This window comes from Mastomys coucha, unplaced genomic scaffold (assembly GCF_008632895.1).
Source record: "Mastomys coucha isolate ucsf_1 unplaced genomic scaffold, UCSF_Mcou_1 pScaffold9, whole genome shotgun sequence".
NCBI classification, from domain to species: domain Eukaryota; kingdom Metazoa; phylum Chordata; class Mammalia; order Rodentia; family Muridae; genus Mastomys; species Mastomys coucha.
Window position 1 is genome coordinate 20,211,719 of NW_022196915.1, and position 15,196 is coordinate 20,226,914.

The 15,196-nt window shown below is 40.7% G+C and overlaps 1 protein-coding gene across 1 annotated transcript in view; it reads left to right on the forward strand.

Annotated features, from left to right (window-relative positions):
- The window catches only part of Frmpd2 (FERM and PDZ domain containing 2), a 22,878-nt gene extending 10,534 nt beyond the window's left edge, over positions 1–12,344 (forward strand). The window contains exons 5-6 of the mRNA XM_031361382.1: positions 7,053–7,396; positions 12,296–12,344. Of these exons, the coding sequence (XP_031217242.1) occupies positions 7,053–7,396; positions 12,296–12,344 (393 nt within the window). The remainder of the gene's footprint in view (positions 1–7,052; positions 7,397–12,295) is intronic.
- The last annotated feature ends 2,852 nt before the right edge of the window (positions 12,345–15,196 follow it).

Sequence of the window (15,196 nt, forward strand, 5' to 3'; positions counted from 1 at the left end):
TCTCTCTCTCTCTCTCTCTCTCTCTCTCTCTCTCTCTCTCTCTCTCTCTCTCTCTCTCTTGAAAATAGATTCTGCTTTCATATAATATACCCCGATTATAGTTTCCCCTCCTACTCCTACTCCCAGTTTCTCCCACTTTCTCTTCCCTCTGGAACCACTCCTTTTCTGTGTCTCATTAGAAAAGAACAGGCTTCTAAGAGATAACGATCAAACATGACAAAATAAAATATAGTAAGATGAAGCAAAGTTGTACATGGTAGCCCATCATGAGGAAAAGAGTTCCAAGAACAAGTACAAGAGTCGGGGACCCACTCATTCTCACAGGCATAAGTGCTGTTAAAAGCAACCTAAGCTAATAGTTATAATATATACTTAGAGCACCTGGTATAGACCCATGTTAGCCCTGTGCTTGCTGCTTTGGTTGCTCATATATGCCTTGTTTAGTTGATTCTGAGGGCCTTGTTCTAGTGTTCATACCCTCTGGCTCTCACAGTCTTTCTGCCTACTCTTCTGCAGGATTCCCTGAGCTCTGAGGAGGAGAGTTTGATGCAGACCTCCAGGTTAGACTCCCCCCTGCTTAATATCTGGCTGAGTGTTTCTGAATCTGTTCCTATCTCCTGCCAGAGGAAGCCTCTCTGATGATGACTGCATGAGGCACTGATCTCTAAGTATAGCAGACTATCATCAGGAATAGTTTTATTGATTGATTGATTCACTTACTTTTACATGAGTCCTGTTGGGTTTTACCCTAGATCTTTGGGCTGTCTAGTCTCTGGTTCTTGGTTACCAAAGCACTGCCATGGAGTGAACTTCAGGTCAAATCAAACATTAGCTAGCTCCTCCCATATCGCTTGTGCCACCATTGTCCTAATATGTTTTGCAGGTAGGGCAGATTGTTGGTCAATGATTTTATGACTGAGTTGGAGTCCATATTTTCCTTTTGGTAGCCTGCAGAGTACCTTCCTACACTGAAGAGGCTAGAATGTAGGGTGAGAATTCTGTGTAAGCCCTAGTTCAACTTCTCCAATGAGTTGTGTGGTTCCTTGGTAATGGGGCCCACTGTCAGTTTTTAGAGAGTGGTTTTTTGTTTGTTTGTTTGTTTTGTTTTTTGTTTTTTTGTCTTAGCAACAGAGGTAATTTAGAGATTTCTCTGAGATCCACTTAATCAATATCCCAACTGAATGCACCTACCATTGGAAGCCTTGCCTGGCTACAAGAGATGACCAGCTGAGACTCTGTATCCCCTTCCCCATTTCTAGGATTCCTCATTAGGATCTTAGATTCATTAGGATTGTAGATTCCAGGAAGTTTCCATGCACTAGGTTCCCCCTTCTACCAAGTTCTCCCCTCTAGTTCTAGCTGTCTCTCATTGCATTTCTCCTTCTACCCTATCTCCCCTCACCTGCTCCTTACCCCCTTCCTGTCCTCCCATAAAGTCTATTATATTTCCCCCTCCCAGGGAGATTCCTGTATCCCTCCTGGAACCTTCCTCTTTACCTAATTTCTCTAGGTCTATGGATTTTATCTTGGCTATCATTTACTTAACATCTAATATCCCCTTATAAGTGAGTGCATACTACTTTAGCGTGTAGTTTCCACTACCTTGCTTTTAAGCTCTGGGCAGACTATGCTACTAGCCCCGCCCTGGTTCCCTTATATCCTCAGATGAAAGACACACACACACACACACACACACACACACACACAAACACACACACACACAAGCTTATTTTTAATATGCTTTTTAGCTCAATGACTGGATATTTCTGAGCCCCCCTTGGCTAACATACCGTTATCTTCATTCCCAGCTCAGTACCCTAAACCTGGCCTCAGCTTAGTTAGGTTTCTAGTCTCCTTCCTCCCTGCTATCCCAGGCCCAGTGAGGGGAGTGGCCCATGAGCACCTCACCAGAGATCTCAGATGGCTGATGCCTCTTTCTTCTTCTGAAGCATGGCAAATCTCTTTCCTCCTGCATCTTTTATCCTGCCTGCAGGAAACTGGAAGTTCTACCTCTTCCATCCAGCCATTGGCTTCTAGCATCTTTATTGAACTATCAAGAACCAATTGGGAATAGGACCTTCAGCATTCAGAGCATCAGAGTCACCCCCTACATACCATATTTATCTTTCTGGGTCTGGGTTACCTTACTTAGGATGTTTTTTTCTAGTTCCATCCATTTACCTACAAATTTAATAATGTTATTTTTTTTAATTTCTGAGTAATACTCTATTATGTGAATGTACCACATTTCCTTCAATCTTTATTCTTTTGAGGGGCAACTGGTTGTTTCTGGTTTCTGACTATTATAAATAAAGCCACAATGAACATAGATGAGCAAGTGTCCTTGTGGTAGGATGAAACATCCTTTGGTTAGATACACAAGAGTGGTATATCTGGGTCTTGAGGTAAATCGATTTCAAACTTTCTGAGGAATCACCATTGATTTCCATAGTGCTGTACAAGTTTGCACTCACCAGCAATGGAGAAGTGTTCCCTTTGCTCCATCTCCTCACCAGCATGAACTGTCACCCGTGTTGTTGATATTAGCTAATTGGATAGGTGTAAGATGGAATTACAGAGTCATTTTGATTTGCACAGTTCCTTGATGGCTAAGGATGTTGAACATTTCTTTGAGTGTTTTCAGCCATTTGAGGTTGCTCTATTGTGAACTCTCTGTTTAGATATAGTCCCCATTTTTTAATTGGATATTTTGGTTTTGGAATATCTAGTTTCTTGAGTTCTTTATATATTTTGAATATCAGCCCTCTGTCAGATGTGGAGTTGGTGAAAATCTTTTCCCAATCTGTAAACTGCCTCTGATAGTGTCCTTTGTCTTTTTGGTTTCATGAGATCCCATTTATCAATTGTTGATAGTAGTACCTGCACTATTGCTATTCTGTTCAGAAAGTCATGTCCTATGTCAATGCATTCAAGGATATCCCCCAATTTCTCTTCTATCAGGTTCAGTGTATCTGCTTTTATTTTGAGGTCTTTGATCCATTTGGACTTGAGTTTTGTGCAGAATGATAGAAGCTTATCTATGTGCATTCTTCTACATGCTAACATCGAGTTTGACCAGCACCATTTGGTGACGGTACTGTTTTTTTTCCAGTGTATATTTCTGGCCTCTTTACCAAAAATCAGGTATCCTATTATGTGGTTTTTATTATTATAACTCCTCTGTAGCATAGCTTGAAGTCAGGGATGATGATATATCCAACATTTCTTTTACTGTTCAGGATTGTTTTAACTATCCTGTTTTGTTTTGTTTTGTTTTTTCCCTGTATGAAGTTGAGATTTTCCTTTCAAGGTCTATAAAGAATTGTGTTGGAATTTTGATAATAATTGCATTAAATTTTAAATTGCTTTGGTAGAATGACCAGATTTTATTATGTTAATCCTACCTATTAATGAGTATGGGAGATCATTCTATCTTCTGATATCTTCTACAATTTCTTTCTTCAAAGACTTGAAGTTTTTATTTGCTTGGTTAGAAATACCCATAATATATTATCTGAGGCTGTTATAAAAGATGTTTCCCTGATTTCTTTCTGAGTTTGTTTGTTATTAGTATATAGGGAAGGTTTTTGTAATGTAATTTTGTATCCAGCTACTTTGATGAAAGTGTTTATCAGCTGTAGGAGTTCCCTGGCAAAATTTTTAGGGACACTTATATATACTATCATATCTTCTGCAAATAAAGATACTTTGACTTCTTCCTTTCCAATTTGTACTCCCTTGATCTCCTTCAATTGGATTATTGCTCTAGCTAGGACTTCAAAAACTATATTGAATAGATAGATAGATAGATAGATAGATAGATAGATAGATAGATAGATAGATAGATAGATAGATATGAAAACTTTGTTGACTATTGGTTCTCTATAAGCTGTTTTTATTATGCGTAGGTATGTTCCTTGTATCCCTAGTCTTTCCAGGACTTTTATCATGTAGAGTTGTTGGATTTTGCCAGAGACCTTTGACAAGAGGTCAATGATTATTTTTCTTTTATTTTGTTTACATAGTGGATTGCATTTACTGATTTTTGTATATTAAACTATCCCTGCATCTCTGGGATGAAGACTACTTGATCAAAATGGATGATCTTTTTGATGTGTTCTTGTATTTGGTTTGCAAGGATTTTGTTGAGTAATTTTGCATCTATGTTTACAAGGGAAATTTGTCTGTAATTCTCTTTGTGTTTTTTTATGTGGTTTAGATATCAGGGTGACTGTAGCCTCATAAAATGAATTTAGCAATGTTTCTTCTATTTAAGGAATATTGTTATTAGCTCTTCTTTAAAAGTCTGGTAGAATTCTGCACTAAAATCATCTGGCCCCTGGACTTTTTTGCGGGACAGGGGGCATTGGGAGACTTTTACTGACTGCTTCTATTTCCTTAGGAGTTATAGGTCTATTTAAATTGTTTATCTTCTCTTAATTTAAGATGTTGGTAAGTGGCATCTATTGGAAAAAGTATCTATTTCTTTTAGATTTTTCCAATTTTGAGAAGTACAAATTTTTGAAGCAAGATGTAATGATTCTTTAAATTTCCTTGGTGTCCCCTTTTCATTTCTGATTTTGTTAATTTGAACATTCTCTTTGCCTTTTAATTAGGTTGAGTAAGGGTTTGTCTGTCTTGTTGATTTTTGAAAAGAACCAACTCTTTGTTTCATTTATTCTTTGTAATGTTTTCTTTTTTCTATTTTATTGATTTCAATCCCAGTTTTGATTATTTCTTGCCATCTACTCCTCTTGTGTATGATTACTTCTTTCTGTCTTAGAGCTTTCAGGTGTGTTGTTTATTTGCAAATATGAAATCTATTTTTTTTGATGTGCCATGAATGTTCTTAGCAGTATCTTCATTATGTCTCATAAGTTTGAGTATGCTGTATATTAATTTTAATTGAATTTTAGGAAGTCATTAATTTCTTTTTGTCTTGATCCATTTTTTCATTTAGTAGAGAGTTGTTCAGTTTCATGAGTTTGTAAGTTTTTTGTTGTTTCTGTTATTGTTGATACCCAGCTTAATCTGTGGTCATCTGATATGATATAGGTAATTATTTTAATTTTCTTGTGTATGTTGGTACATGTATTTTTGTTTAACTACATGGTAGGTTTTGGAGAAAGTTCCATAAGGTGCAGAGAATGAATATTCTTTTGTGTTTGGGTAAAATGTTCTGTAAGTTTCTGTTAGGTCCATTTGGTTGTAGTGTCTGTTAGCTCCAGGGTTTCTCTGTCTAGTTTTTGTCTGAATGACCTGTCCATTGGTGAGATAGGATACTGAAGTCTCCCACTATTATTGTGGGAGGGACAATATGTGATTTAAGCTGTAATAGTGTTTCTTTTACAAACTATGTGCTCTTGTTTTTTGGGGGGTGTAGACGTTAAATTGAAATGTCATCTTGGTAGATTTTTTTCCTTTGATGAGTATGTAGTATTCTTCTCTATCTTTTTTGACTAGTTTTGGTTTGAAATCTGTGTAGTTAGATATTAAAATGGCTACACCAGCTTCCTACTTAGGTCTATTTGCTTGGAATATTTTTTCTAACCTTTTACCCTATGGTGAGTTTGTTGGATACAGCAAAAGAATGGGTCCTGTTTTTTGCATCCATTCTGTTAGTCCTTGTCTTTTGTTAAGGAATTGAGACTATTTATATTGAGAGATATCAATGACCAGTGACTTTTGATTCTTGTTATTTTGTTCTTGGTGGTGGTGGTGGTGGTGGTGTATATGTGAATGTGTTTTCCTTCTTTTCATTTTGTTGGTGTGAAATTATTTATTCCCCATGTTTTTATGGGTTTAGTTAACATCCTTAGGTGAGAAGTTTTCCTTCTAGCACCTTTTATATGGCTGGATTTGTAGATAGATATTGTTTATATTTGATTCTATTATGCAATATCTTATTTTCCCCATTGATGGTATTTTTCTTTTCTTTCTTTTCCCCCCTTCCCTTTCCTCTCCTCTCTTCTCCTCTCTTCTTCTCTCCTCTCCTCTCCTCTCCTCTCTTCTCCTCTCCTCTCCTCTCCTCTCCTCTTCTCTTCTCTTCCTTTCTACTCCTGCTCTCATTTTGTTTAATTTGCTAACACAGCCATTCTCCCTCATTCATTAAAGATGACCCATAGCAGATACCTGAAAGTTTGGGCAATTCTGAACCCTCTGTGTGCTCCCCCCCCCTATTCCTGGTGGCATTGCTGGATTAACTCTACAGAACTCCTCTGGCTTCCATATTTCTTCTTTATATCACTTTCTTGCATTTGGAGCCATTAGTAACTAAAATGAACACATGAACTGCTGATGCAGGCCAAGAGAGCTAGTATGATAATGTACAGGTAGTATATACAGCATGGAAACACCAGGCACAAGGGGTGACCCATGTGCTAGGCAGGATGCTGCTTGAGAATTTGTCATGCTACTCAGAACAACATTTCAGCTTTAAAGGATGGATTCATTATGATTTGAATTTTTCATTTAATACTTTCAGAGTCCAGTAAGAGAAATCATAAAGAATGAAATGATGGGTTAGAGAAACTACTATGTATTGTTTTTTTCATTAAAAATCAGAGCTCACATTCTCACTACCACTGCCCTCAAACTAAGGTACTTAAAAGGTAAGGCGGAGTATGCTGCCCAGGGAACAGGGACAGGATCTTGGACCCTGACAGGAGAGACACTGATTGCAACATCTATCTCTTTATAGCTCAGACTTAAAAGCAGCTGGAAAATCTTCTGATTTCTTTTAAAAAATTTAATTTTAAAACATATATGTCTGTGTGTGTGTGTGTGTGTCTGCCTGTGGATATGTGCCCATGAGTGCAGGTCTCTACACAGCTCAGCAAAGGGCATCAGACACTCTTAGATCTGGAGCTACAGGTGATTGAGAGCTGCCTGATGTAGATGCTGAGAGTCAAATTCTGGTCCTCTGCAAGAGTAGTATTTATTGTTACCCACTGTGCCATCTCTTCAGCCCAAACCTTTTTATTTCTTAAACCTTTTTTAGAGTTTCTTCAGTGTGTGAGACAGTGTTTTAACCATTCACATTTCCTCAATAGACCCCTGAACTATCAGGAGACCATAGACTCACCATGGCAACCTGTGCTGGATCAGAGCAGAGCCCCAGCCTGGATCAAGAGGACAACTGGAGGGGTAGTACCTCTCTGGATACAGGAGAAGGTCTGAGTCCCAGGCTAGAGTCTTCCTACAGGGCTGTCAGACAAGTGAAGGGAGATGGAGACAAAGAGAGGCCCTGGGCCAGGTCCTTGATGCGTCCTATGGAGTCTCATCCTCACTTGTGCAAACTCCACCCAGAACCAGAGACACCAGCACTGGCCACCTCTTTGGAAAAGGATATGAGACAAAACTGCTATTCTGTGTGTGATATCAGGAGACTGGGAAGGTAAGATGTGCCATGCTTACAGCCAGCCACTTTGTAAACTGTGTGCACTGCATTGCCAGCTGCTTACCATCAAGTAATCATTTACCATAGAGAGGCTTATTGTGCCCAGCCCTGTTTTAGGCTTTTGAGAGGAGTAAGAAACAATAGAAGCCTGTGGTTGGAGTTGCTACAACCTTCCCTGTGACCTTTGGGGAAAAGCAAACTCCAACCAGGTGACAATCATCCCCGATATGTCCTCCAGACTACTGATGGCAGACCTCGTGTTCTCTCCCACTATGCAGTGTGTGTTCTGCACCCCATGACCTCTTCAGTTGCTGTGGTACAAAGGGAGACCTTGTGCATATCCTCATTCCTACTGATGACATAAAACTTTGTTATCAACACTACCTGAAAGCATATAAGCATATTTCCATCTTCAAAACTAGAGTGAAGCTAGGGTAATGACTATTTTTTATTTAGTCTGTAGTTCAGTGCCTACACTGAATTTCTAGTTGTAATACCTATTCTCATTTTTAAAATGCTTTTCAACAATATATATATATATATATACCTTGAAATGCGTTAGGAGCAGGGGTGGGGGGAGAAGGAGAAATTCAGAGGGGACAAGGTATGTTTCTGATGCTTGGCATTTGTTAACTTAATGTATGCACATGAACAGGGTAACAACCAGGAATAATAATTTGTGTTTGAAGCTGTTGGGATTCAATGACTCTTTCCTGATCACTGTAACAGAGTGACAAGAACAGACTTATGGGGACCAACAGGTGGCACAATGTGCTTAACCCTCTGTGCCAATGGGTTCTCTACTTGTGTGTCTGACCAACCCCAGATTAAAAATATTAGAAAATGCATTTCTACTGCACATATATGGGTGTTTGGGCTATTGTTTTCTAAGCAATATAGCCTAACAACTATCTTTAAACCATTCTCATTGTATTGTTATTATAAGTGATCTAGAAATGAGTTGATATTTACAATAGAAGGTCTGTAGCTGATACAAAGCATACCTTTTATATAGGGTGCTCCAGCATCTGGGGATTCTGGTATCTGGAGAGGGTACCAGAACCCATCTCAGACAGATAGTAAAAGACCACTGTATGGAGACAGGATGTTACAGCTGGGCTCTGGGAGAACTGTTGCAAATAGGGGCCAGGATTATTGTACCTAAAGGTATTTCCAGATATGATTTTTTAAAGAATGCTGTACAAACCAAACAAAACCCAACTGCTTTGCAACATAGAAAAAGCATGGGAAAGCATATCCATTCCTAATTCTCATTATCTAGTCAATGTTCCTTACAATGTTACAGTTACAGTTCCTTACAATAATTACAGTTCCTAACAATGGAATCTTGGGCATCATGTGATGTGCTTGATGAAGTAATAAAGGGAAGAATTTAGAGATTCACCCAAGGCCAGCCTTTAGTATGCTCCTGTGGGACACATTAGAATTCTCCTTCTCTAAAGGCATAATGCCATTTGCTTAGATTTCTAAAGGTTTTAAAAACATGATTGTATGTATATGTGTGTGTGTGTGTGTGTGTGTGTGTGTCTACGATTGTGTTGAATGTAAATACTCTGGAGAATGTGTAGAAATCACAAGAACCCTCAGGAGAGTTAGTTCTTTCCCTGCACTCAAACTCAGGCCATCATGTTCGGCAGCAAGCCCTCTCACCTGCTGAACCATCTCGGCATCCCTAGATATCTAAAAGTTTTATAATCAGGAAGTTTAAAAAGGGACCGTTGGCTGGGGAGTTAAAAGTATTTCTTGGTTTAAGTGCAAGTCTAGTTAGATCTAGATTTACATGATGGCTTAAACTCCTCAATAGTTAATAATTTTTTTTTTAACTTTTAATTAGCACAGGCCATCTGTGCTTCATTCATAATATCACATCATAGCAGGTTTCATAAAAAAAATGGTCAACTCTAAGCTCATCCTCCACACAGGAGCACACATCCTGCAGGAAGGGCTCCCTGATTATTTCCAGGGTACATAACTCGCTGCTACATGAGTAGCCATTTCTCACCGCACCCCTGTTGGTCAGACAACACTCCCTTATGTTGTGGTGAAATTTACCTTTTTGTATTTTTTACTTGCAAATTCTAACTACATTTCCTTTCATCTTATTATTATTCACTTTTAGAAGATACTATTTTATTTATTCTTTGAAATTTTCATTTTGATTGTATTCATCCTCCCCCAACTCCTCAGATCCTCCTGAAGTGCCCTCCTTACCCATACAACTTCATCCCTTACCTCTTCAACAACAAACAACCCCAAAACTACGGAGTCTAGTTTGTGTTGGCTGGCTGACTACTCCTGGGTGTGTGACTGGCCCTGGATTGTGATCAATACACCAAGAGATATTCCATTAAAGAAAACTGACTTTCCCCAACCTAGCAGCAACTAAATGCCAATAGCTTTTTGGCAAGGATAGAACATTTTTATAAGAGAATCATTATATTTTGATGTTTGTTTGTTTTTCTGAATCAGATTGTTTGGCTTCGTTGCAAGGGTATACCATATACCCCAAACCTGTCATTCTTGGAAGGTGTTCCTCTTTTGAGGGTCACTTAGAGTCCTTCAGGTTTGTCCAAAACATTCTAGTGAGGCTTTTGATCCTCAGTTGCTGTGGTTACCACTTTTTACTTTACTTTTTTTTTTCTTCACATTTTTGGTTCCATGGCCCATGTGACCACAGGCAACCACACTCTGTGCTGTTCCCTCTGGGCCCGCATGCCCCTTTGCTCTTGATTACATGATGTTCCTGGGAATAGCAACGTTCTCCCCCACAGACCCATGTTTCCTGGTTTCTCTTTTGCCTCATTTTCTTCTTTCATTTAAGAATGCTTCTCCTCTCTGAAAGGACACAAAACATGGCTGCCCCTCTTCCACAGGCCAGTCATAAGCTCAGTTAATGCACTCAGGGTGACCTTATCTGAAAAAATAAAAGCGTAGTGTGTACCAGGAATCATTAAAGGAAGGGTTCCCAACTTGTGAGTAGGGTCCCAGTTACTATTCAAAAGTGCTACTGAGGTTCTCTATGGACTCCTTAGGAGCACCTGCAGGTCTCAGGTGGCTGTTCCAGACAAACCGGCCCTTTGATTCTGGCCTCACTGGGTCACACACTCTGTAGTTAGGACAAAGGCACAAACTGTGGAGCCCGTAGTTTACAGTCAATGCTACCACTTGCTAGTGTTTGGGCCTGGAGAGTTGTCTTCCCTCCGTTGAGGGCTTCCCAGTTGTAAATGAACACCACAATTCCCAGGCTGTTGTGCAAGTCAGAAGAAGCAGGACAGTTCAGTGCCTGGTACACAGTAGGAACTCAGCACTACAATGCATTCTTACTCTTTCTTGGGCAGTTTCTTGTGAAAGGACAAGTCTCATCGATTGAAATTCCCAGGAAGCTGCCAGAACTTACTATCTGCCAGGTGGCTCCTTCTTAACACCAGAGAGCTGCCAGCACTAAGCAAACACACATTAGATTTCCTTTCCTTGTTCTCATTTATATCCTATAGCCAGAGACTATAACACTCTCATGTATTCCAGCTCATAATACATTGTCCTGGAAAGATTGGATTGCCTACCTATGGCTGAAGATACATTTCTAAAAAAGGCTGCTTGCTAAAACTTGGACATAAGGTGAAAATCACATCAAGTTTCATTATGTTTGGGGATCACTACAGGATGTCCAACATCGTATGTTCTTTTGTTGTAGGAGTAGATCACTTTCTCTTTGGCTAAGTCTCACATCAAAGCTAGAGGTATTCCTTGAAAGTGGGGAGGGGGCCCCATGGAGAAGGTGCAGCTTAGTCAGCCAGGCAGCTCCACTGGCCCACAGGCAGCTGTGTTCTGCACTCTCAGAGCCTCCTGTGTGTCTGCCCGTGCGGTGTGTCTGCTGGCTTTTCTTGTTTTGTGTTATAATGAAAGACCCCTGTGGGGAAGACCCCCACTCAAATCTCAGGAGGACGTGCACCCAAGGAATCACGAGAGACTGTGTTGATGTAATTACAAGAGGTAGTTTTAATTTCGGGGTGCTCCGGGCCGGCACCACACCTATCTCATGCAGGAGATAGTGGAGTCGACCAAGAGGCTCAAAAGTTAGGGGTTTATATTGGGAAAAGGTCTGGGGGAACAAAGGAATCAGTGTGGGTATACATGATTGGTTAGTTCAAATATTAATTATATTACGTGCAGAACAGAGTGGAAAATTCCTAAGGTTGGTGTTAATCTGAGTCAACAGAGCATCTGACGTTAAACCATATCTGCCCAGACATGTAGTTTATGTTTTTTTGACCTGCTAGTTCTCAGGATGTCTAATAGACTGCTTGCTCATTCCCAGGCCTATGTGGGCCAGCTTGTGATGGATTCTTAGGCCCATAACTTTTCTTCCTAGTCAGCACAGGTCCAAAGCTTTAATTTTTCCTTTCAATAACTCCTTGGTGTTCCCTCACTATGCTTATAAGAAAACATAATTTATATACAATTTGATTATGTTTATTAAAAATTTAAATAAATTTCCCTCCCAAATACTTGAAAATTTCTAAATTGTTTTATAGCCACAGTAGAATCATTTATTTTTGTACATAAGCATGCATATATTCACATGAAATGAATTTTTATGCACATATTATAGTTATCTTTCAGGAATGAAAATAATGCCTCTTCACAGGAAACACTCAGGCTGAGGTACATACTGTCGGCTGTCTGTGGGTTTGCAGCTTTAGGGTATTCTAGAGTTGGTTTTTAAGTGAAAGATCCATTACGGGGAAAGGGGAGCAAGGCTGGAAGCGGGTAACAACTAACTCACTGATCTGGTGTAGGGGAAGAGGCTGAGAAATGAGGACCCATGCACTTGGTTAAAACGACAACAACTAAATCTCTGTCTTTTGCTCTTAGATTTTCCTTCTCATCTTCTCTAACCAGATTAACAACAGACATTTTCTGAGTGCCTCTCTGCATGTCTGCCGTGCTGCACAGAACACTCCACTGTCTGCAGGACTGCTCTTTCTCATCCAAGGCATGCGTGACTATCTTGGATCCTCCCTGGAAAGCTGAACCTTTCTCTTGCATCTGCGTGTGCATCGCCAGATAATGAGTCTCACTGGTCCTCTGCCTCCTGGGTCCTTCTTTTGACATGGGGAATAAATGTCACTCCATCTGGCTGCCTCTCTAAACACACACGTTTTATCAGTGCTTAGAAAAGAACCTGGTATTTGCACGAAGTGCTTTGAAGGCTGTTTCTCCTCTCCTTGGGCTCTTTTCCTCTAATCTGTCTGCCAAAATAGTTCAGACCATCAGAGTCATAAAAACAGCATTACACGAATGGAAACTTTACCCTGTGCCAGGAGTTCTGGAAAGCATATGACGTATAGCAATCATTTAATTTAAACATTCTAACAATACTACCAATTGCTCTAGTTCTCACTGTTTCAGATAAGAAGATTAGGATCACAGAGAAGAACAAACCTATCCAGAATCTCAGTGTAAAACGCAGGCCCTAGAACTGATCGCAGCTTGTAGCTTTGTCTGCAGGCCTGTGCTCTCTAGGAGCTCTGCCATGGGCTCCTAGGAATAATACACATAGTTGCCTCTGCTTGCTACCCACACTATACTATTTCTGAGCTGTTCTTGTTTTCATTAGCTTGGGAGTCTCACCAGTTCAGGGACCATATTATATTTGCTGTTTGCATCCTGGTACCAAGGGCATCCTTTGGCAGGAGCTGTTTGAACCTGGCTGGGTCTTAGATGATGAACCAGGATGAGGGCCCTGAGATGCAAGGAGAAGATGGGCCAGGAATTTTGATGCAGGCCGGAAGACACATGGGTTTCTGTTTTCCAGTCTTGAATTGGACAGGGATGATGCTGATGGTGCCACATGCTTCCTACCTGAAAGCTCTTCTCTCACCTTGAACTATGAAGAATACCTGACGCTCACCTCCGCATCCGCAGGCCAGCTGCCCTGTGAAGATTGTCTGGAGGCAGATTCAGAGACTATTCCTCTGCCTCAGTTCTGTTCTCTGGGTGCTCTCCTGAAGTCTTCACTTCCAGAAGGATCCCAAGGAAGCGAGAGTGACTGGGAGGACCTAGATGAGCCTGAGGATCGGGATGAGGTGCTCAGGTGGGTATCATACTCAGTGTGAGATGTGGGCTGGAGGGATGGCCCTTGGGTATCATCTGCGAACCATTTCTTCTGAGTGCTTACTGTGGTTCCCTTTCCATAATGACTACCTTACCAATCAGGGGCTGTTTCCTATGGTACATCCAAGGCTTCTCTAGGGCTCTACAGTGACTAAAACATAGAGGTAGAATTCAAGCCTCTGTCTCCCTGCTCCTAGGCCCACATGCTAAATGCACCCTCTGCTGACTCCAGTACATAGGCAGACACACCTTCTCTCCTCAGGCTTAGCTCTTAGGGGATCAGCATGTCAAGGACTAATTTCAGTTTTGTCTGCACCCCCCCTGCTCCTGGGCTGCATGTCCTTCAGAGAATACTCCAGGCATCATGCTCCTGGATGCTTCTTGTAGAGCCAAGGTGGTGTATAGACATCAGAGCATCAGGCATGGCAGCACAAAGACAGGTAATCAGAAAAGCAAGGGCATCCTCAGCTACATAGAAAGTCAGAGGCCAGCCTGGGCTACATGAGATCCTATCTAAATGAAATAAAATAATAAAATAAAAACAAAAACTACTAATGCAAGGGCCCCTTCCATTAAGGCTGAGGGCAGAACTTGCACCAAAGAATACAGAGAGTAAATACATCATAAACAAAAAAAAACAAACCAAACAAAACAAAACAAAAAAAACAGTGCAGAATATTCAAGAAACTTTCCTTGATAATTTCTTCCTATTTCCAAGATATTACCAAGAGCTACCAGGCATTTATTTTGGAAGAGTCTGTCCTAGTTAAAAGAAAATGTTTACTTTGGTCCTATTGTGTCCCAGCCTGGAATGCCTTTCCCTGGCTGTGTAAAAGGATGTTTAGCCATCACAAATGCCTGAACTGGAGCCTCAAAGGACAATAGCAGGCAAGCAGAGAAGGAGATGGGCATTTGAAAATTGAGTATGATGCTAAAAATCTCATTCTAATCTGAAATAGACAACCTGTTACTAGGTGGATTCTGAAGCTTTGAAGGCAGTTCACATACATTTCTAGGGAATCAGACATCCCAACATGGATTGAAGACACACATGAGTTTGCAGAACTGTGAAACCACCGGGGAGAGGCTTATGTATGGAGAATGCTCATCTAATTGAGTTCAGTGGGGCCAGAGTGTTGAAAGAAGGCTGAACAATCTGTGGGTACCCACAGGGGCCCAGGTAAGGACCCCAAGTTTCAGTGCATATGAAATACTCTGAGATTTCTACTGGGATTCCCAATCACCAGCTCCCTCTAGAGAGAGTGGCAAGAAGAGGGCATTTCAGTGGGAGGTGTGGGGAGACCATGCTATTTAAGGTCCCAGTCTACCATGTCAGGATAGCTCCTCTGAGCTAAGCGCAAAATGGACTCCCTTTTCTGACAGCTTCCTCTTCTCTTCCTGTCCTTATCTGGGGAACTCCACCACTCCACCCTCTATCTGAGAAAAGTCACATATTCTTTGATAAAGCTACAAGTTCAACTTCCTCTTTCGTAATAAGAACTTGCCCACCTCTGATTCCTGGAATGCACTTCCATGCAAATGAGGCATTCCCAGTACTTAAGCTTCAGCCAATGATTTAAATTCACTCTGAAACCTTCTTCCCACTCTCCAAGTTTCACCCCGAATAAAGTGTATGCACACAAGCTGTTTTACTGAATA